This window comes from Laccaria bicolor, genomic scaffold (genome assembly GCF_000143565.1).
Source record: "Laccaria bicolor S238N-H82 LACBIscaffold_35 genomic scaffold, whole genome shotgun sequence".
Classification (NCBI taxonomy): Eukaryota; Fungi; Basidiomycota; class Agaricomycetes; order Agaricales; family Hydnangiaceae; genus Laccaria; species Laccaria bicolor.
Genome location: NW_001889906.1, coordinates 195,379 through 215,291, shown reverse-complemented (window position 1 = coordinate 215,291; position 19,913 = coordinate 195,379). Strand labels below are relative to the sequence as shown.

Here is a 19,913-nt window from a genome sequence, read left to right as displayed (position 1 = left end):
GGGGTCTCCGCCGCTGGCCCTTGTGTCCGATGTTTAGAGGAGGAAGAGGTTGAGAGCACAGCAGCGTCAAGCACGGACATGTCCGATCATCAACAACGAACGCGTCCCCGGAAAAACCTCTATTTGGGACTCTTCTCTGGTTCAAACGTTATGAATTTACAGCGAACTATGCATTTTGACACATTTTATTACATCGTACATGTAATTTACTTGGGGTATAGGATGTGTTAGCCCACGAATATGAGATCAGAACTGCAACATAGTCAGCTCTCGTGTGCGCTGAATGGAATTGGCAAGCTGCCCACCCTGATCTGGTAGGACCCACTAGCCTTCGTGAGGTAGCGGACCCATTTTATGCTCTGATAATTGCTCTTCTCGAACACTTTTAGAAACCGCACAATTAGCCCCGACGCCGTGAACATGAGCACCTGGAAGTCCACGTCGATAGGTGGCCTTGCCCAGACTTGACGAGTAGTGGTGCTTGTCAATGTAGCTGCAGCAGTGAAAGTACACTCTTGACCTCCCTGTACCCTTGCAAGCCTGTCCAGAATGTAAGAATAAGGTTCAGACCAGGACGAGCATACCACATACTTCCAAACGACAACGTTTTCAGAAGGAGCATATTTTGCCTTCCCGCTTAACACCTTACAGTCCACCGTGGTTGTGTTCAGTGGCGTAGGTATTCGTAGGACAACGTTCGTAGCGGAGAGCTTGTTACTAAAGTTTGCCTTCAGAGTTATCGTGTATGAAACCTGCGTTGTTCCTATTTCTGTGACTGTGGGGATGACGCGCAGAGGTAGCTTGACGTTGGACGTCGAGCGATACCTGGCAGCAAATTAGCTCAGTTAGCATGAAGGAGGGCCTCTACTCACCTCATTAACTCAAATTCACCATCAGGGGGGATAAAGCTAATAGTACGCGAAGCATCAAAATCGTTGAGCCTCACACACTGGTGGAAACGGCAGTCGTCCAACTCGACAGCGTCGCTCCCCCCTCTGTCATTCTTGTCGATCACCAACTTGTCGTTCAGACCAAATTTGCATTCTGGTGTGCCCGAAAGATAGGCACGCATTTGGATGTGGCCATCGACATCCGCACGGAGAACATTGCCTGACCAGTGGAGTCATTGTCTTGTACAGCACAGACAGATGCAGATGTCCATACCTTTGGCGCTCATACTCAGATTCACAATCTCAATAACGTCCACGAAAGCCTCATTCTTCTTGTATTTAACGTCCGCACGCCGCCAACTTGTTGCTCCTGTTGCTTGGCTGGTGATTTTCGAAGACTCTTCCTGCACCAAATTAACTGACGACAGGTTCAGGTTCACGTAAGACTCACAGCTGCGTAGTCCGACGATACAATGCTCTCGGTGGTGATGTACGTTTTCAAAGTGTCGATTTCGCTGTTCTGAGGATATCCAAAATCATTGATTTCTGTGAAGACGGTCAGAGGGGGCTCGCTGCGAATAATTTGCAAGTCCACTGACCATCGATGAGCTCATATATAACCACGAAATTGTTCTTGACAGATTCTTCGTCAATCTTTCCAAAATATGATTTGCAAATGTTGATAAATCGGTAACAGAACTCGAAAACGAGTGCAGCGTTGGCGTTGGTTCTGCAAAAGAATTGGCTCACACCACAGATGGAGACCAAATCTTTCCGCTCACTTTGTTACGGCCACGACGTAGAGGTTGTTCACCCGTACATGAAAAAAGCTGGTTGAGCCGAGCGTTATGATAGGTGACCGAACATCGCTGTTCGAGACAACTTGTATCCGGAATACGTCCGCAATGGATCGCCTTCATAAATGGATGTTGTAAGCTATTGCTTTACGCATCGGATAGTATAAACCACACTTGAAATCAGTTCGGTAGAGCCTTGAAATTAGGACCTTTACTATATGATGAGTTTACTTCCATGAACAATTGACAATCTACCTACTTCGCCCTTTTGATTGAAAATAAAGAACGCCTAGTGATACAAATTTGAGATGATTTGTTGTTCAATAGGCCAGAGGACGCACCGAGATCATGGCGAACAGGAGAGGTTGAGAAATGGTTCCGCGACACGTGCCATCGGTCACTGCCAAGTCAGCAGACCCTGAGACAATATTTTAGGAGCTCGCGTCCAACTCCGAGTCGCGTCTGTATCTCTACCAAATCTTTACGACAAGAAAGGGAGAGCTTTGCAGATCGAAGTTCTCGTTATTCGAACGCAACGATGTCTACCATGGCTCCATATCATACCGGTCCTATAAGTTTGGGTCTTCTATCGTCCTCAATTTATCGAATCTATCCAAATCACGCATGACTTGGTCAGCGCCTATCCGGGCCAAATGTCTTCGCAAACCGTTTGGAGATCCTTGGAATGGGACGCACCAAGGGGTATTCTGCCCTAATCAACCGTTACCTGATGTTTTCTCAAGGCTTTGGTTCATTATCAGCCATTCGTTGGTAGGTTTTTCCTAACTAATTCTCTTCGTGACGTTCACAATTTACACAGGATCAAGACATTTGGTTGAGCAGTCAAGCGCAAAGTGTTTCGCTTTACAAGGTATGACTACGTCTTGAAATAAGAACTAGCGCAATGCTGAAGTTTATAATGGTTTGTCAAATCGCTAGGCATTCAATATTGTGGTCTTCTCTGGCGTTACTCCATGGTGCTCCAAGTAGTGCAAAACCCTCATCGCTTGCTGATTTCCATTGAGTCCTACAGTTAGGATCGCAAGAGAATCAGCAAGGAAAAATTGGGCGTTGCACACGTGGTGAACGATTCCGAAGACGGATGACTACCCAGTCTCCTCACGGTGACATGGGCGCCATTCGCTCAACGGCTACTGCCCTGGTGTACGGCCGAAACCGCCCCAGCTCCCCCATGAAAAGAGAAAGAAAAAGAAGAAAAAGACAGAAAAGAAGTATTTTTCCCGAAGGCGTGTGGCTGTCCAGTCTCCTCATGGTGACATGGATGCCAACGCTCAACGGCGCCTGCCCTGGTTCACGGTGTCGGACCGTCCCAGCTCCCCCGTAGTAAGCCGCCTCTCGCTTAACGGACGCCGCCACTACTCCGCGAGATCACCCGCCCACCGCCGGTCACGACAGAGCCGCTTTGTCGCCCCAGCACCGCACCCCGCCCCCTCCGAAGGCGTGTGACTGTCCAGCCTCCTCACGGTGACATGGATGCCAACGCTCAACGGCCCCTGCCCTGGTTCACGGTGTCGGTACCGTCCCAGCCCCCCCGTAGTAAGCCGCCTCTCGCCAAACGGACGCCGCCACTACTCCGCGAGATCACCCGCCCACCTCGCCGGTAACGACAGAGCCGCTGTGTCGCCCCAGCACCGCACCTTCCCCGTGCGCACCTCCACCTCCACACCACACCGAACGTACACAGAAAAAGAAACAGCATAGTTACCTCGATATTTCATGGCCAGCGATGTTAACCAGGATCCTGCAAAGCGAGTTAGTAACTTCGTTTTATTACCTTGAGCAGCTCGGCGTGGCCCATATCTTGCAAAGCCGGCGTGAAGATGTTGGGTGTCGAACCGTCGAAGATGGTGGAGGGGAATCCTAGTGGAGGGAGCGGAGCGTGGTTGCAAAGGCGGGTTTGAGTGGAGGAGGTGGTAGACCGAGGTCAAGTTGTGAGAGACATAAGACGCATCCTGACGAGGTTTATATACCTTTCTGGAGTGGCTGACCCTCGGGAAGTCCCCTTGGATGTCGTTAAAAATAGAATGACTAATGAAACTAGTTGCGAAGACGTACCCTGCTTCAAGTTCAGATTTTCTGATTTGCGTATACAATATCGTAGTAATTCAGCAGGCAACCCGGGCTAGAGCAAACTAGAGGTCGCCTAACTTTGGCGTGGAGAATTGGCCGCCCAGGTGCTGTGAACCACCTTACCATCTATAACATGAATTTCGGTCAAAGTGCATATGGCGATCGACAAATACGGCGCTTCAACTAAGCCAGAGCTTCAAAGTTCAACTTGCTTCAGCCATCGACACAAACTCCTCGAAATCCTGCATACCTAATTTCCGCCGCATTAACTACCCATCTCGCAAGAGCGGTTCATTGCCTTGTGATTTAGTGAAGATAAAGATGTTAGAAAAGGATATCATTTGGATCTCGGGGGTATACAGTCAGTCTACTATTGATATTGAACGTTATAGAAATCAATCGCGCCAGAAAAACAGGCGGCCGCGGAGAGAATGCTTCCTCTTCTCCAGTCTGATCTCCTCGTCCTCCTGCCTCCATTGCGCTTGTAATTGCATGAGAGGTGATTGCTTCACCTGCTCCATCGCCTCACTAAACACCCACACCCGTCCCTGAAGTTGGGCAGACAGGCGGAGCTGCATCTCCATTACCTCGTCGACCGTGAACTTGGAGAGTTTGCTCCAAAATACATAATCATGGATGTAACCTGCGGCATGGGAGGCTGGCTGTTCCTGAGCTGCGAAGGAGAATGCAGATATGAACAACTCATGGCCTGACCATGAGGCGCCTGCGAGAGGATTGGAAATGTACAGATGCATGAGAAGGACGTGGGCGGCTGCGATGACGCCCCCAATGTCAAGGACGTCCTGGGCGATTTCATTTACGATTGTAGAGATGAAGACAGGAAGGGGTTCTTGAACGAACTTGCGGCGTCGTTCAGCAAAGACCGCATGTTCGTTTGAGACAGAACACCCGAGTGTTTTGATTAATAACGCAGTGATATCCGCGACGTGGTGTTCGACGCCCTTGCAGGTGTTTGCTGCGACACGGATGTTGTCGTCGAGGGAGAAGCTGTCGGAAGACACCTGGGGAGCGGATTGCGTGAAAGCAGAAGCGGAGTAGCACGACATGATTGGGGTGAAAGTAGGCTTGATGAAGAAGTTCGTTTGGATTGGGACTGGATGTCAAGTCCGATGAAAAATGAATGTCCTTCTTGAGCATTATTTATACACCAACAAAAGAGAGGGGGTGCATAATAATCACAGCCTTGCAAAGAGGAGTTTCTAGGTCCGTTGACGATTTCCCCTGTTAACTCAAAAGGAGCACGGGAGGCTCTTATGCTGCAAAAGGAGCGCAACTTTTCTCCTGTCTATGAAGCTTGTGGTTGGCATAGACGTTAAAATTATCATACATGGATACGAAGTACGCACCGTCAAAAATAACGAAGAGGCCGGACCAAATGATCGAGAATGGAACGAAGGCAACCAACGCTAATAAAAATCACCCCTTACAACCGTTTTAAAAATATTCCAGTTTAATTCAGCCTGGCTTGAACACAAATTTGAATAGGAGTAATGGTGTAGGACTTTGAGGAGGGTAGCCTGCAGCGAGCGTCGAGTTTCGATAATTAGGATTTTTCTACAATATATACAACCAAGTTGTAAGCTGGGATAACGGTCACAGGATTCAAAAGACAGGGAATAGTCGCAGATTGGAAAATTAATGGGTGATCCAGAGACAGTATTTGTGCTGTAGTAAATCACGATTCATCAAGATAGGTATCGCGTGTTCGTTTGCTCAACCCTTCCATTTATTCCAGTGAAAAAGTAGTTCCAAGTGTGAGAGTCATCAAGGAAGCCAAAGAGTTCAATCGGAATCTGACAGTTCCATGTCACTCTCACCATCGTCCGGGGCTGAGGAGAATGAAGGAGGGAGAGGCGGTGGCGGATGTGGTGGGGGTGGCGGCGGCGGACTAAGAGGTGGTGGTGGTGGTGGTGGCGGTGAGTCGAGGGGAGGCAATGGAGGGGGCTCACTCGTAGGTGGTGGTGGCGGGGGTATATGTCCTTGATAGGCAATATGAGTATTGGCAACCGCATCAAAAATCCAAAACGTTGAAGACCCATTAGCAAGGTGCCAATTGTCAGCTTGTGTATTCCTTTGCGACGAGTGTATTGGCGGTAACATAAAGCCATTGTAAACGGGCAGAAGATGAGATGCGAAGTATGTCGGCGGGTAGGTTGCCCATCGCTTCACGCTGCTACTGAAAGATGGATTCTGAGAGGGTGGGGATGATGTCTCTGAGCTTTGGTCGTGCTCGTCGTCATTGTTATATTCTTCATATACTGCCGCTGTGTAATGAGAAATTTTGAAAGAGGCGTCGAATGTGACCTCTTCAACGCCATCTTCACTATGAATGAAGAAAGATTCGTCATCATCGAGTTCGCCATCAACATAGCCGCCATGTTCGCTCCATATTCGGTCTCTCACAAGAAGTCTGGGATCGCGTTCGCTGAACCATCCTTTGGGATAGCCCCATTGTGCCATATTTCGAAGCCAATCTCCGTCCTCGTCACCCAAAGCGTCGCGGAGGAGTTCGCCTTGGATCTTTCCAGGCTCAAAAGTCTCTAGCCAGTGAAGGCGGCTCTGCCTCCATTCTTCGGCTGTGTGCACTCGCTGCCAGTTCGCAAGACCCAGCGTGCCTTGAAAAAATTGGTAATATGAGCGAGACAAGGATATCAGCTCTTGATTTCGACGGAAATGACAATCCGAAACGGCATGCTCTGTTTCGCCACAATTGAAGCATCTCTGGACCCGCGAGGATATTCTCTCTTCTGCCTCTGGCGTGCTGCCTATGATGGCACTGTCAGCTCGGACGTATATTCCAAAAGGTTCCCATCCCATTGGCAGTGGCTCAGAAGAGATGTGATAGAAAAAAGGTAAGGTTACTTCATCGGCGGCTCCGCCTCTGTCGTTGCCTGCGATTGAGCCTGATCCTGGTCCCATCGCACAAGAGCTTGTTCCACTATCGCTGCGTCCCACCGTCCCTTCGCTATCTCCTTGCCCTCGAGGTGGAGAGCTGGTATCCAATACACATATCTGTTCTTCCACCTTTCCTGACCCTTCTCCTGGATATTGATGGTTTCCAGCTGAAACGGCCTCTGTAATATTGAAATTGTTGGTGATATGACACGATGAGGTAAAGAAGGATGACAAACTGATTGTCGAACTTTGGCTAGCTCTATCTTTGCCGTCTGATAACATAAAATGTTAATCAACTCTTTGCTGTGGGTTTTAGACAGTCTTACGTCGCAAAGAGAGCAGTTGGGTCCAGAAAACAGTGTTAAACGAGGAATGCGGATCCTTGATGTCATAAGAAAGGCAAAGGCATGGTGACTGAGTCACAGCATCACAGCAGGTACTCGATCACGTGATGATATGAACTTGATGATTGGTTGCCGTTGACGTTGAATTCATCAGGGTCGGTGCTCTTCTCTTTCTTCCATTCCCTTTTTCTCGCTGTCGAGGACAACGGTGGTCATTTTTGGACGCCTGTCTAGGTCAATGTCTTGCGATGACAATACCAGACCCTGCGTGGCGAGTGAAAAGTACGTTATGCTATTCTAGGCCGTCGACTTACTCACTCAAGCAATATATTCGCTGTACTAGCACGACCATGTCCATTCTACCAGCAAGGTCGCTGCTTATTTGCAGACTCTTGTAATTTCATGCATAGCGTCTCGGTGAAGGTTCATGCAGACAATATATCCTCTCCACCGTCTCGTCAGCCTCCGAACATGTCTACCCCGCCTCGTGTTGTCATCGATTCGCCACGTTCTGTTCGTTCTCCACCTCGCTCTCCTCGTCTTTCCGGGCTTCTGTTTGCGTTAAGGGATGTCATTGGGAATGACCCCGACGACGCTCCAGAGGAGGACGGCGATGCCTCTTTTGGTGATTCCGAGAATTGGTCCTCCAGTTTGCCGACCCTTACCAACCCCATTGGTTTTGGGCATTACTCACAGCCTGATGATATTGAGTCTGACGGCGTGAGGTCTTCTGAAAGCACAACGATACCTTTCAACGAGGACTCACTTGTTCCATCACCTTCGCTTGACCAAAATTCATCTTCGTTATTTGCCCCCCCAGGGGACATCAGCAACAGTGTTGACCACTCTGGTAGTCCGTTGACCGCTTTTTCAGGAGACCTGGGCGAGGATGACACATTGTCTCTGCCATTAACCTCATCTCAAGACATCCCTAGTACCCCTACAATCGAAGCTACCCAAAGCTCACCGGACGCCATACAGCGTTTGGATATTTCTTCCACCACTACAGCACAATTCAATGACCTTTTATCGCCAGTCGAGTTATCTAGTCTTCGTCTGAGTATCTTCAGTAATCGCGCAGCTAATCCTAGTCCGGCAACGGATGGGGATTCCATTGATTCTGGCTATGCAGATGCCTGGAAAGGGCCGGCATCTCTGCTCATGTCTCCCCCTCGAAGCCCATCGTTGAGCTCGACTTTCGATCTCCTTGCCTCACCCTTTCGCCCTCCTTCGTCACACATTTTGTCTCCTCGCCTCAGTGCCTTTATAGGGCGCTCTCCATCGTCACCTTTCAACACGGAATTCCCGGATAATCGTGAAGAAGGGGAACCAACAGACCTTAGTTTAGACTCACCTGATGATTTTTTACGTCCAGGACCTGAAGAGAATGAAGTAGAAAACTCGCCCCAGAAGATACCATTCTTCGAGCCGGAAGATTCTGCACGAATCCCTATAACAGAACTATGCGAGGACGAAGAAGAGGGGGAAGTGGAAGTGGAGGACGAAGAGGAAGAGGAGGCTCAGCTGGATTCTTATGGCCACACATCAGTCTGGGACGCAGAGGGAGGCCCAACAGCCGTATTCGTGGGTTCTGAAGACCCCATCCGAAACCAAGTTATTGACGCTATTAGGCGTATAAGTTCAACTCCCACTCATTTCCTCACTACTTCGAGGGAGATGCCATTTTCCAACGAAGAACTTGAAGCTGAATCGTCACACTTTTCGGATGATGAGGACGACGTTCCAAAATTTTCGACCTTTACACAGGATAATGCATTTGAAGAAGAATCTTTACAATCTGAGGATAATCCTGAGCTGGATTCGACTGCTCATCTGGCGTACCTTCAAAGCCCACCAGCTGATGATACTTTGCATTCATTATACGACGTCTACTCGGCCTTTGCGCCTCCGCGGGATATCGTTGCTGATTCTATTCGGAATGCAGGCATGAGCCCTCCCAGCAGCCCTCGAAGATCTGTTGAGCCACTTTTACGATCCAACTCCTCGACTCCTGCTAGCTCTTTGCGAGAACGAGTCTTTACACCCCCTCCACATCAATATAGTAGGGCTCGCTCAAGTGCGGTCGCAGACTCACCAACCTCACTGTCATCCCCTATCACATCGCTTGATTCGGGTCGCGCTTCTCCCTTGTCTGCTCGATCTGATACCAGGTCTTCTCGATGTCCTGACAGTCCCAATGAACAGGAGATAGAAGTCTCCAGGAAAATTCCCTTTGGATTCCGACATTCTTTTTCATTCGTGAGCCCTGTTCGTTATCTCTCATTTGCGTTTTGCTAAGTTGAGCAGGGTCGCTCTAGCAAGTCTTCCCTCATTTCAAATCGAGCATCACGCAACGCGTCTCGGGCTCCTGTCGACCCCGTAGAGGAGGAACAAAAGACTGCAGGAAACCCGCCCTCAAACTCTTCGGCTAACCGCTTAAAACCTCTTCGGCTGGTAAGTTGGCGTTTTCGGTTCCTACAGTACATATATTCATGGTTGCAGTCCACTATTCTTTCAAAAACTTTATCGCATCCTACGTCTTCTCGCATGTCAAATAGCTATCGTATGTCTGGTAAGTGACTGTTCGGAGTTTGCATGAGAGTTAAGTAGTAACTGACTATATCCAGGAAATCTAAACCGCGCATCTCTTTCATCTACAAATGTACCATCAACCAATGTCTTGCCACGAAACCCCATGGTAAAGTATTCAGTGGCCTTCATGTTGCCCTTGCTCAATCTCCCTTTAGCTCTCTTCAGCAGGCTCAAGTCTCATACCCTCTCATCTTCGCCATGCGACCCTTGATTCAAGAAATCGAACTCCGTCACTGTTAACAGATGATCTAAACCATCTCGCAAATTTTGATTCGCCTCAATCAGCGCCAGTCGCTTTTAACCATTCTTGGCCTGTGTCTCCGCCCTCGGATCACACCAAGACTGTCCATCGCTCCTCAAGTAGACTTTCGGAGCCTTCTTACCCCGTAGATGAAGATGAGGAGGAAGACGATACTATCCCTCGTAGCCATGACCCGTACGACGAAACTATCCGGAGGTCTGTTCTTGTCCCACCTCATACCGCGCCTGCATCGCGCACTGGGCCTGCCGCTCGCCCATCCATGTTTGCTATCGCTACCCCACGCCCAACCCTTATGTTCGCTATTGCTAGCGACGACGTCGAGCAAGTACGTCAGGTACTCGAAAGCGGGGATGCTGGCCCAAATGATTCCGTTGGGCCACAGTCGGCATTAGCGTTTGCTCTGACGAACGATCAACTCACGCATAAGATCGACATTGTCAAGACGCTCCTGGCTTATGGTGCCGATCCTTCAGTGCTGAAAAACCCAGAACTTCAACCACGGAGACGAAGGTCGTCGGAGTTGGACGAAGACGCTATTGCTCGAGAAACTCAAGCGTCAAAGAACTTGTTTGATGAGATGGACCATGCTACAAGGTAAGATGACTTTGCATCATGACGATGATCATTGTTGACCTGGTCATTTATCTGCAGGTACTACGTTGAGAGAGCAGACGCTGCTCACACCCGTCGAACATCTGCTCTCATTTTCCGGTCATTCTTCCGTCCACTGACTCGTGTTCGGTACGAGATTGTGGGCCAAGACAGGGCTTTGGAGCAGCTGTTCAGGGTACTGAGCATTCACTCTCGAGAGCTTTCTGTGACCCCTATCGTCGTCTTGCTTTGTGGTATGGATTTAATTTGACACTATCCCGCGCTCAGATTACTGACTGCATTGATCAGGCCCTAGTGGACACGGAAAGAGTCTTCTGGCTCGCAAATGTACGCTATCATGACTTCTACATCATTGATGCTGATGAACTGATGTCCATCTATAGTTGGTTCACTGCTTGATGTCCCGACGCATACAGTCAACATGACCACGCTGAGGTCAACACGCGATCTATGGCAATCATTTTCAATGAGTCCTCATGAGGTATGCACGCTGTGCTTGTTGCGATGATCAATGCTCATCCATACCACGAATACCTGTCCAGACGCCAACAACCTGTACACTTGCCGAATTCCTGATCAACAACGAAGGCAAAAGATGCGTGGTTGTGTTGGACGTAAGTTTAACATGCTTTACCCACTTTAAAACATGATCTAAAGTGCATTCTTTACCAGGAAATTGAGAAGACAGACGACGAGAAGGCCCTTTGGTCGTTGCTGGTACCCTGGGAACACGGGCGATGCTCATTCGAAGCCAATAGTCGACCAATTGATGTGCGAAACGTCATCTGGCTTGGGACATCGAATATTGGCCACGATCTAGTATTCCAACATCGTGACGCTTGTAAGCATCCCGAGGAGTTGATGACACGAGAAGAATATGTTGACCTCATGGGTCTTCTCCGACCTCGAGTATCAGAGCGCCTGGGTGTGAGTCTGCCAGCTTCCCTGTCTGTAATACGACGTCTGAAAAAAATTGATAGGCGTCTGTCTTGTCAAGAGTCACAACAGTGCTGCCCTTTGTTTCATTCACAACGGACGAGAAGAAGGCGATATCCTCTGAGGCTTTGTATCAACTTGGGGGAGAGGCGGTTCTGACACTATCACCACAGGTGGTTGAGTCGGTTGTGAATACTGCGCTGGCGAACTACTCGGCAGAGGAGGGTGCGAGATCTTTGTACAGAGCTGTATCGAACCAATTGGTAGACATCATTTGATTTACTCTTGCGTGACTGATGTATCAGTGATTAGGCGTCGGATGGACGTGGGCTGTTCCCGCTACCGACTTGCGGATAAGATCTTGCCAGTCTCGCTGTGTTATTGACAGCTCTTAAACTCTTTAAAGAATGCATCAACTTGAACGTGATGGCGTTTCGCTTTGTATATCTTCAGAGGCGACGTTGCCGCCATGGTCCTTCCTTTCCTCCTCATTTTGGGCCAACTTTCTCTCTCTTTTTCTTCTCATTCACTATACCGATACTCACACTCATTTGATCAACATTAACATTCGTTAGCCCCAACATGCCATCCCACGTTCTAAGGGATCAAGGTCCACCTTCCACACTCGACTCGACAAGCGCCCCAATCCCTGTCACTGTTACACACTTTGTCCCGCCGAAGGTCACTGTGACTGTTCAGCTTGACCCTGCTGCTTCTACTCTGTCTGCAGACCCATCTTTTGTCTCGGTGGATATTGATCCCTCTCGAGCTACTTTGGTGACTGACCCAAAGGTTAATGGATCGAATTCCACGATATTAACCAAATCTATGATTGCAATTATCGTAGTTGGGGTCGTAGCCGTTATAACAGGTGAAATTTATCCTCTCTCTATGTTCAGGGTTTGGGCTGATGAGTTCCTCAGCAACCACATTTGCACTCTATACATATCGTGGCTGGATCTATCGACAGCATGGGAGGCGGCAGAAAAAGAGAGGACATCCGTCTATAGTCGTGAAAGTGGCAGAAATGAAGGAGACGTTTGAAGTAAAGCACAACGCGGGATTGGGCTCTGCGGAGAGTTTCATTGGTGGCTCGCCCTCTTCAATGACCTTCTTGGATGAAAGGCCACCGCGATCTAAGCCTGCCTCCAAAATAATGCCCACTATTTCAAGCCCCTTGAAATCACCCCCTCCAGCCTACGCTGCAGACTCCGGTTTTGCGCCTTCTACGTCCACCTCATTGACTTTCTCACACCATCGATCGTCATCGTCTCCTCAATCCATTCTATCACCTTCTTCGCCAGTTTTCGCTCCTCTTCCTGTTTTTGCCCACTCAAGATCATCCGTCATCAATTCCTTACAGTTTGGTTCTCTCGTCCCTCTGACCACCGCTGTAGCATACAGCTACACCCCTGATCCATTGGCCGCCTCTATTCAAATATTCCCACATGAAAGAGAAAGAGTCTCTCCTACTCCAATTCCTACGAGCCGAAATTCATTGCATCATTCTCGCTTCTCGGACCATTCGTCGTGGTATTCTTACAGGCAGGGACAGTCACACCAGAGGGACAGTGGCGCAACTTATCGTTCGTCACGAGAGGAATCGAATGAGCAAGACGAGGAGGGCAACGTGTACACTGCCACTATAGTATCCACCCACCATGCTGCCGCTATTCAAGTATATCCTGGCGAGAGAGAAAGAGAGCCACCCTCTACTCCAATTTCTCCTACGAGCCGAGTTTCGTCACCTCATTCACATTACTCAGATGAGGCGTCTTTGTACTCTGAGTCAGAGGAGGATGCGAATTTACAGGGCGACGGACCTCTCACAGCTGCTGCATCCAACAACATATCCCCCGATGTCCTTGCTGCCGCCATTCAAGCACTTTCTAGTCAGAGAGAAAGAGAGCCACGTTCCCCTCGTGATTCTTTCTACTCAGACGACGCATCGCTGTACTCCTACTACGAGGACTACCTTCATTCGACAAATAGCGGCACATCTTATCGTTGGTCACAGGCACAAGGGGGGGAACCGAATGGACAAGAAGAGGGCTTTGAGCCTCATTCCTTGGACGTCGTAACACAACATTCTCGCCCGTTTTCAATCGGAACCAATATCACTACATTTCGATCCCCACTCCTGAGAGAGGGACCAGACTGGCGGCCCCCCTCACTCCCACCGAACCGCTGTTCAGCTCTTGATCCACGGGAGGGGGAAGAGGATGAACTCGTCTCACGAAGTCCTTCTCCTTCTGGTTCCCTTCCAGTTGGAACAAGAAATAACGCTGGTTCCCCTATCGAGTTGAAGCGACCTCGAAAACTACCCACGCCATTGAGCATCGTGTCCGCGTTTGGTTTGAAGCCAGGGGAAGAGTAGAGAACTGGTTTTATCTGCACCAGCTTAAAATCCTCCAGCTATCGCATGCTTCGTCCAGAACGAGCGCCGGTTGGCGTGACTTAGCTCAAACCTCACGACGTTCCTTGGTACATTCATGTTGATATAGGACATTTAGTATTTTATCCATATAATCTTGGACCACTCAGAAGAACATCACCTTAACTTTTATTTGCTAGTTCAGTTCGGACGCTGCTTCGCCAGTCGTTTGAAAGAGAGCGCTTAGGGATAAAGATCGTATTCTAGGCAAATAATCTAGACGATGTGAGATGTGGATGCGATGTCGAAAACGTGAGGTTGCTGAGCTTCGCTGGCGGGTACTATCGCTATTTCTCCTCGAATACTGCTTTCCGCTTATACTTTCCTTGATCACGTAGCCACTAGGCTGATGTAAGAGACGGAACTCGCTGGGGAAAGGATACAAGGCGCACCTGTCTGTACTGGTGAAGAGAACCAATTTTCTCACCTAGTCAGATAAAACTCTTCGTCAGTATAAACATTCAAGGAAAGAGCAAGGTGTCTGACCATAATAATCTGGTACAGGTGCAGTGGGACTCTGAAGTGAGGCATCCACTCTGTTCTTTGCTATTCGCTGAAAGAATTGATGATCTTTGGAGTCGATTAAGTGGACAGATCTCCGGTGAGTAAAACGCCATAATGCGGTTCCAACTGTTGGCCCCAATATCGCGCCAACACCTGATACCGAACAGTTAGTCGCTGTAGCGAAATGAGTATGAGCCCATGGCGCACCAACGCAACCTAGAGTGCAGATTCCGTAGAAAAAGAATGGGTCGATGCCCTAACAAGCCATTGTTATTTTGAAGAAATGAGAATGAAAAAGAAGAGAGAAGTACGAAAACGGGTTTCATTGGATCTGTTTCAAGAGTCCCGAAGTAAGCCACGCCGCCCACGAAGCCCAGCATTGCGGAGGGAAACGTAACAGCCTGCAAGTCGGCAAAGTCAGGATTCCATGATTGAAATAACATAAATACGATATCGCACCATCTGCCACTTCCGTTTGTTTCGTTTGATTGCAAGGTATTCTGGCCATGTCAAGGTCGCAGGGGTGGTCGCCGCGGTGGCTGTTGTTGAGTTGGCTCTTGGCACAGTTCGTGGTTTCTTTACAAGCTGGCGAGTAGCTGACCTCGCCGTCGAGGTCAGCATTCTGAATTTACCGGCGTCAATCATGGAAATAGCTTTCGACGTCGTTCGAATTTTTGGACAAGGAACAACAGCATCACGTGAACGCAGCGATCAAGTCAAATCCCCAAATGGAAATGATGTCGACGGAACCGCGGAAAGTCAAGGTGCTGTGAAGCCATTGGCACAGCTCGACGTCGTCCAAACGACGTCCTGGATGCACTCATATCCGTGTTCTTCGTGTTGTAGCTCTTGTCGTAACAGAAACCTCTCAAGAGATGGTCTCAGCACCGAGGCCGGAGCGGATGAACCATACGCACTGAAGAAGTTGCTACCGGTTGGAACGGTCACCTTTCAGCTTGCAGAGCGCGACGCTCTTCAGGATGTATGTGATCATGTACATGCGGAAGACGGTTGGCATTCGTTTTTGGGAGCATCTCCGATGCTGCACTTTGCAAATAATTCAGACAAAACCTCCGCTCATGCAATTGAGTTTCTCCTCAAGCACCACTTTCTCTCGGCCACTTATCATGCAGCGTCGGACGGCTGTGCCGTAGTGCTTCGGATATATCTCATTCCTCACGATTTTAGTGGTGTCAAGGGAGCTCTGCGTAAACGAAAGGATAATGTTCTTGCCCCTGGACGTCGATATCTTCGGGCTTTACTTCCCAAGGTCACACAGGATCCCAACTTATGGAAGGGTGGAAGTTGTTCTGAGAGGGGGATGCCGCTGCTTTCTGACGTGAAGGTACGCCCTAGGGGTTTTCCGTCTCTTCTCTCTCAGCTGAAGGCTATTTGCAGGATCGACGGACCCTCGCTGAAATATACAGCGAATTAGCCTCGCCGCGAGTAATGCCAATGTCTGGCTGGGGAAATATATCTCCTCGTTTGCTCGACTACAATGACAGTTTGGATGGCCTGGGCATGCGAAGTACCTTGTACAAGTATCAACGACGCTCCATAGCTGCTATGATGCAAAAAGAGTTGGACTTTCGTGATGTCCCTGATCCTCTCTTTATCCCGCTGAAGACTATGGACATGAGACAGTTTCATGTTCAACCTGGGACAATGACGGTCCTTCAGGAGTGCCCCATGGTGGCTCCATGCCGTGGAGGAATTTTGTGCGAGGAGTTAGGTTAGGACTTTCTCGAGAATACTGATAAACAACTGAAGCTTTTTTTCAGGCACTGGGAAGACGGTGATGATCATTGGTTTGATCCTTGCTACCCTCCGACAAATCTCTGCTCCAGAAGAGTCCATAATCGACGACCGACCTGTCTTAACGCCGCTATCCCTTCGTCATTTTCCATCTCCTGAATCTTCTGCTGCTCGTCGTCGGCTTTCACGAGATCAACACGAAAAGTTCTCTCCCTTCCATGTGCCAAGTCTCGTGGAGCTTCTCATTCATCGTAGCCGCACGACTCCGAACATAAACGTACCAGATACGAGTGCGCCTCATGAACTACGGAAGAGCTTGAAAACCCAAACTATAGAAGATGACGTTGAGATGCTTCCTCTGGGACAGCTTCTCAAGGATAATGTGCCATTTTACCATCACTATACAGGAGACCCCACGAACAATGAACGAGTGCGCAGGGCTGTCAATAAAGTGGGTCCCAGAGTGATGTATTTGACATCTGCCACTCTCATCGTCGTCCCACCAAATCTTCTGGGTCAGTGGGATCGGGAGATAACAAAGCACGCTGAATATCCTGTACGAGTTTTGATTCTACGATCCAAGTCTCCATTACCAGCACTCAAGTCTCTTGCTTCCGATTATGATGTATGTTTTACGACAAATAGAAGTTCTTAAAGAAGCTAACAGGTCTCGCAGATCATACTAATGACATATAATCGTTCGTTTTCTCGTTCGAGTCAATACAACAGATGCTCATGTGTTGTACTAGGTTTTACCGCGGAGGCCAGCAAGAAAGACATATCGAAGCTTCATTCTTCGGATCCTTGCACCTGCCCAGAATTTCCAGGCTCACGAGTTCCCAACTGTACTTGCCAGGTTGTTGGTGTAACTCCCTTTCTTCAGATTCGGTGGAAGAGACTAGTCATTGACGAAGGCCATGTTTCGGCTTTCCTCTCCACAATTCTGACGCCTTTCACAAAACTTCTTAGTGTGGAGCGGAGATGGATCGTGACAGGGACACCAACGACAAACCTATTGGGTCTAGGTCTGGGGCGGAAGACTGCAGAGGAAGCGTCGCATTCTGAGGATGATGATGACGAAATGGAAGACCTTTTCGGGGATGAGGGAAATGGTTCGCCAATAGACATCACAACCTCGCCGTCACCTTCAGAAACCTCTCGTTCCCCTTCCGCTGAAACGCCAGCGTCGCGGGTATGGAATAAACACGACCGTGAGGACCTTCGCAAGCTAGGAAACATGGTCGCGCATTTTATCTCCGTGCCTCAGTTTGGAGCCGATTCAAAGCTCATGAACACACACGTCACCGAGCCTCTGCTTGATCCGCAAGGACCTCGCCCAGGTGCCATCTCAGTTTTGAACCAAGTTATGGAAATGGTCATGATCAGGCATCGGTGAGTCGTATCCTCTACATGCGATCGTATTGTTTACTTATGTACATAGGATCGAGGACGTGGAAGATGATGTTTTGCTCCCTCCTGTTACACATGAATCGGTGCTACTGGACTTGGACCCTCTCGTTGTGAGGTCCTATAATGCGATGCAGGCTACAATTGCCATCAATGCTATCGACTCCCAACGGACTGACCAGGTAGCGCTCCCCGTTTATGAGTGGAATGTATGATAAATTTTCTTCTTCTCAGGACTACATGTTTCATCCTAGGGTACGTTGTAGCCACGTTAAAGAACATTGTTTCGTTGCTAACGCTACCCAAATCAGAACAGTGATGCTTTACAATTGACGGTCAAGAACATGTCCCAGTATGTTGTGTCCTTTAGGTTTCTTGAGGGATACTTCGGGTGTTAACTATGCTATTTTAGATTAATGTTTTGGTCCGTTGAGGATGGGAGATACAACGTCGATCAGCTTGCCAGAGACGCTCAAATTCATATCAATCGAGCTATCGAGCGCAACACCCCACCAGAGGATATGAATTTGCTCTATGATGCATTCAAGCATGTGTACGTCAGAAAATGAGCGTTGATACCATTGCTCAATTTCAGAATCAGGAAGCTCGCATCAGAAGATCAACTCTGGAGATCGGTTCAAGATCATGAAGATATTCCATACCGTGTTTATCAAATGAACGAACAGGTGTATCACGCATGGTCAAGAACCCCAGGCTGTAGACTGGAGTCTGATCCCAACTTCCGAGGCTTTCTGCATGCTGATAGGCTTCTCAAGATCTACGACCTAATTCTCCATCGGCCCCTGATACCGGAGGAGCTTTTAGTCACGGAGGGGATGAAGGTCAACATCAAAGATCGTGCGGCACGCAAGGCTTACGTCGAATCGCAAAAGAAGAAATCCAATAAATCACATCATCACAGAAATGCACGCTCGCACGACGACGTATCCAGCCAAACGGTCGACAGTGCCATGAAGAAGGCTGCCGCGCCCGAAACCCTCAAAGAAATGCAGAAGGAGTTAGATACCTCGATGGCCCTTGAAAACATCGTTGACGATGACGAATGTTCTTCTGCGCCCATTATAACGCCAGCACCAGCCCCCGGCCAATCAGGTCTCCCACTTCTATCCGATCTCGTTAGGAACTCGCCGCTGGTTAATGTCAGAATAGGCTCCTCGGCTTCTAACAAGTTGAATTACATCATTAACGAGGTGTGTCGATCTCAACTGAAGGCTGCCGTCTCGATGTAACCTTGATTATGATTAGGTTTTGAAGTATTCAGCCAGAGATAAATTTCTTATTTTCTCAGACTCAGAGCTTTCATTGGCCCATATATCAGAGGCCCTACAGCTCGTCCAAGTCAAATTCCTCAGGTTTACGACCCAAATACCTGCTCAATTCCGTGAACAACTCGTGCTGACGTTCGAAACGTCCCCAACGTATCGCGTGTTTCTAATGGAGTTGAAACATGGTGCTCGTGGCCTGTAAGTGTCTCGTTGTTTCGATTGTCGGTGTCATTGACGCGGTTATCAGAAATTTGATTTCTGCTTCTCGGGTCATATTCTGCGAACCTGTTTGGCAGGCAGATGTTGAAAGTCAAGCAATCAAGGTAAGAAACGGCATTTCAAGTGTCATGAGAGATGGTTCTGATTCTCTCGTCTTTCTAGCGAGCGCATCGGATAGGACAGACGCGGCCCATCACTGGTAAGTGTCGTTTGGCTTTTACTTGGCTTTTTTGCCAATGACGCTCAATCAGTGAAAACTCTTGCCATCCGGGGCACTGCCGAAGAAAACATGGTCGCACGTCGCAATGCTTTAAGTGGTAGCCATGACAAACTTCCAAAGTTAATCGAGGAAGCGGGAATGCGGCACTACATTGCTGTAAGCACCCAGCATGTAATCCTATTTGTGGCTGACCTGAACTCCTCCCAGAATCCTAAATTCATAGAGTATCCACCGGTTTATACACCAAATATCAAGATCGATTTCCCGTTGTTCAAGCTCCCTCAGATTCCACATAAACACCCATCTGAGGTCATCAAGTTGAAGATACCTGCTCTACGTCCTTCACCACAGCATCGAGTTAGCGTTGAGGGAGTCGTTACGCCTGAGGCCTCAACGTCGCAACGGCCTCCCTCTCCTTGGATCGATGCTCCACCAAAAAAGAAATTGAGAGTTAGATTCGAGTGATGGACTTGTATGTATTGTAGTTGTGTATTTATAACGGACCCTTTTGTATGTATGTCTACCTTATTGCGTATTTTGGTCGCGTCTATTGCAAACTACGTATTTTCTTTGTCTAGGAACTTCCAGCAGTCTAAGCGTTTGTCGGTTGGGGAGGGATGCACAACTCAAGAAAATAAATGTTGGAAA

The 19,913-nt window shown here is 48.7% G+C and overlaps 8 protein-coding genes across 8 annotated transcripts; 4 read left to right on the top strand and 4 right to left on the bottom strand.

The window, feature by feature from the left end:
* Nucleotides 1-194: 194 nt before the first annotated feature.
* Nucleotides 195-2,037, bottom strand: LACBIDRAFT_295294 (uncharacterized protein; the record flags this gene model as incomplete). Its single annotated transcript, XM_001885992.1, has 11 exons — nucleotides 195-252; nucleotides 306-540; nucleotides 592-825; nucleotides 873-1,110; nucleotides 1,165-1,294; nucleotides 1,342-1,436; nucleotides 1,490-1,620; nucleotides 1,673-1,804; nucleotides 1,862-1,896; nucleotides 1,947-1,976; nucleotides 2,029-2,037. 11 exons carry the CDS (start codon nucleotides 2,035-2,037, stop codon nucleotides 247-249), a joined length of 1,275 nt encoding a protein of 424 aa, XP_001886027.1. The 3' UTR covers nucleotides 195-246.
* Nucleotides 2,038-2,311: 274 nt separating this feature from the next.
* On the top strand, nucleotides 2,312-2,564 carry LACBIDRAFT_307436 (uncharacterized protein; the record flags this gene model as incomplete). Its single annotated transcript, XM_001886087.1, has 2 exons — nucleotides 2,312-2,458; nucleotides 2,508-2,564. 2 exons carry the CDS (start codon nucleotides 2,312-2,314, stop codon nucleotides 2,562-2,564), a joined length of 204 nt encoding a protein of 67 aa, XP_001886122.1.
* Nucleotides 2,565-4,173: 1,609 nt separating this feature from the next.
* Nucleotides 4,174-4,845, bottom strand: LACBIDRAFT_331653 (uncharacterized protein; the record flags this gene model as incomplete). The annotated part of the gene is made up of 1 exon (XM_001885991.1): nucleotides 4,174-4,845. The coding sequence occupies one exon, from the start codon at nucleotides 4,843-4,845 to the stop codon at nucleotides 4,174-4,176; it is 672 nt and encodes a 223-aa protein (XP_001886026.1).
* Nucleotides 4,846-5,581: 736 nt separating this feature from the next.
* LACBIDRAFT_331652 (putative proline-rich protein) lies at nucleotides 5,582-6,718 on the bottom strand (the record flags this gene model as incomplete). Its single annotated transcript, XM_001885990.1, has 1 exon — nucleotides 5,582-6,718. The coding sequence occupies one exon, from the start codon at nucleotides 6,716-6,718 to the stop codon at nucleotides 5,582-5,584; it is 1,137 nt and encodes a 378-aa protein (XP_001886025.1).
* Nucleotides 6,719-7,509: 791 nt separating this feature from the next.
* On the top strand, nucleotides 7,510-11,835 carry LACBIDRAFT_295293 (uncharacterized protein; the record flags this gene model as incomplete). The annotated part of the gene is made up of 12 exons (XM_001886086.1): nucleotides 7,510-9,297; nucleotides 9,346-9,492; nucleotides 9,597-9,610; nucleotides 9,666-9,865; nucleotides 9,916-10,486; nucleotides 10,544-10,737; nucleotides 10,793-10,831; nucleotides 10,888-10,985; nucleotides 11,047-11,118; nucleotides 11,177-11,431; nucleotides 11,485-11,665; nucleotides 11,753-11,835. The coding sequence occupies 12 exons, from the start codon at nucleotides 7,510-7,512 to the stop codon at nucleotides 11,833-11,835; spliced, it is 3,642 nt and encodes a 1,213-aa protein (XP_001886121.1).
* A 187-nt stretch (nucleotides 11,836-12,022) lies between these two features.
* On the top strand, nucleotides 12,023-13,817 carry LACBIDRAFT_331650 (uncharacterized protein; the record flags this gene model as incomplete). The annotated part of the gene is made up of 2 exons (XM_001886085.1): nucleotides 12,023-12,232; nucleotides 12,411-13,817. 2 exons carry the CDS (start codon nucleotides 12,023-12,025, stop codon nucleotides 13,815-13,817), a joined length of 1,617 nt encoding a protein of 538 aa, XP_001886120.1.
* Nucleotides 13,818-14,176: 359 nt separating this feature from the next.
* On the bottom strand, nucleotides 14,177-14,906 carry LACBIDRAFT_147972 (uncharacterized protein; the record flags this gene model as incomplete). The annotated part of the gene is made up of 6 exons (XM_001885989.1): nucleotides 14,177-14,215; nucleotides 14,267-14,301; nucleotides 14,361-14,531; nucleotides 14,586-14,634; nucleotides 14,690-14,779; nucleotides 14,838-14,906. Coding segments are annotated over 6 exons (453 nt in total), but the record flags the coding sequence as incomplete, so codon positions are not given.
* A 511-nt stretch (nucleotides 14,907-15,417) lies between these two features.
* LACBIDRAFT_307431 (uncharacterized protein) lies at nucleotides 15,418-19,730 on the top strand (the record flags this gene model as incomplete). Its single annotated transcript, XM_001886084.1, has 15 exons — nucleotides 15,418-15,723; nucleotides 15,777-16,110; nucleotides 16,160-16,758; nucleotides 16,810-16,831; nucleotides 16,883-17,525; nucleotides 17,575-17,722; nucleotides 17,775-17,795; nucleotides 17,852-17,892; nucleotides 17,953-18,093; nucleotides 18,142-18,751; nucleotides 18,807-19,024; nucleotides 19,074-19,149; nucleotides 19,208-19,244; nucleotides 19,297-19,421; nucleotides 19,473-19,730. 15 exons carry the CDS (start codon nucleotides 15,418-15,420, stop codon nucleotides 19,728-19,730), a joined length of 3,579 nt encoding a protein of 1,192 aa, XP_001886119.1.
* Between the last annotated feature and the right edge of the window lie 183 nt (nucleotides 19,731-19,913).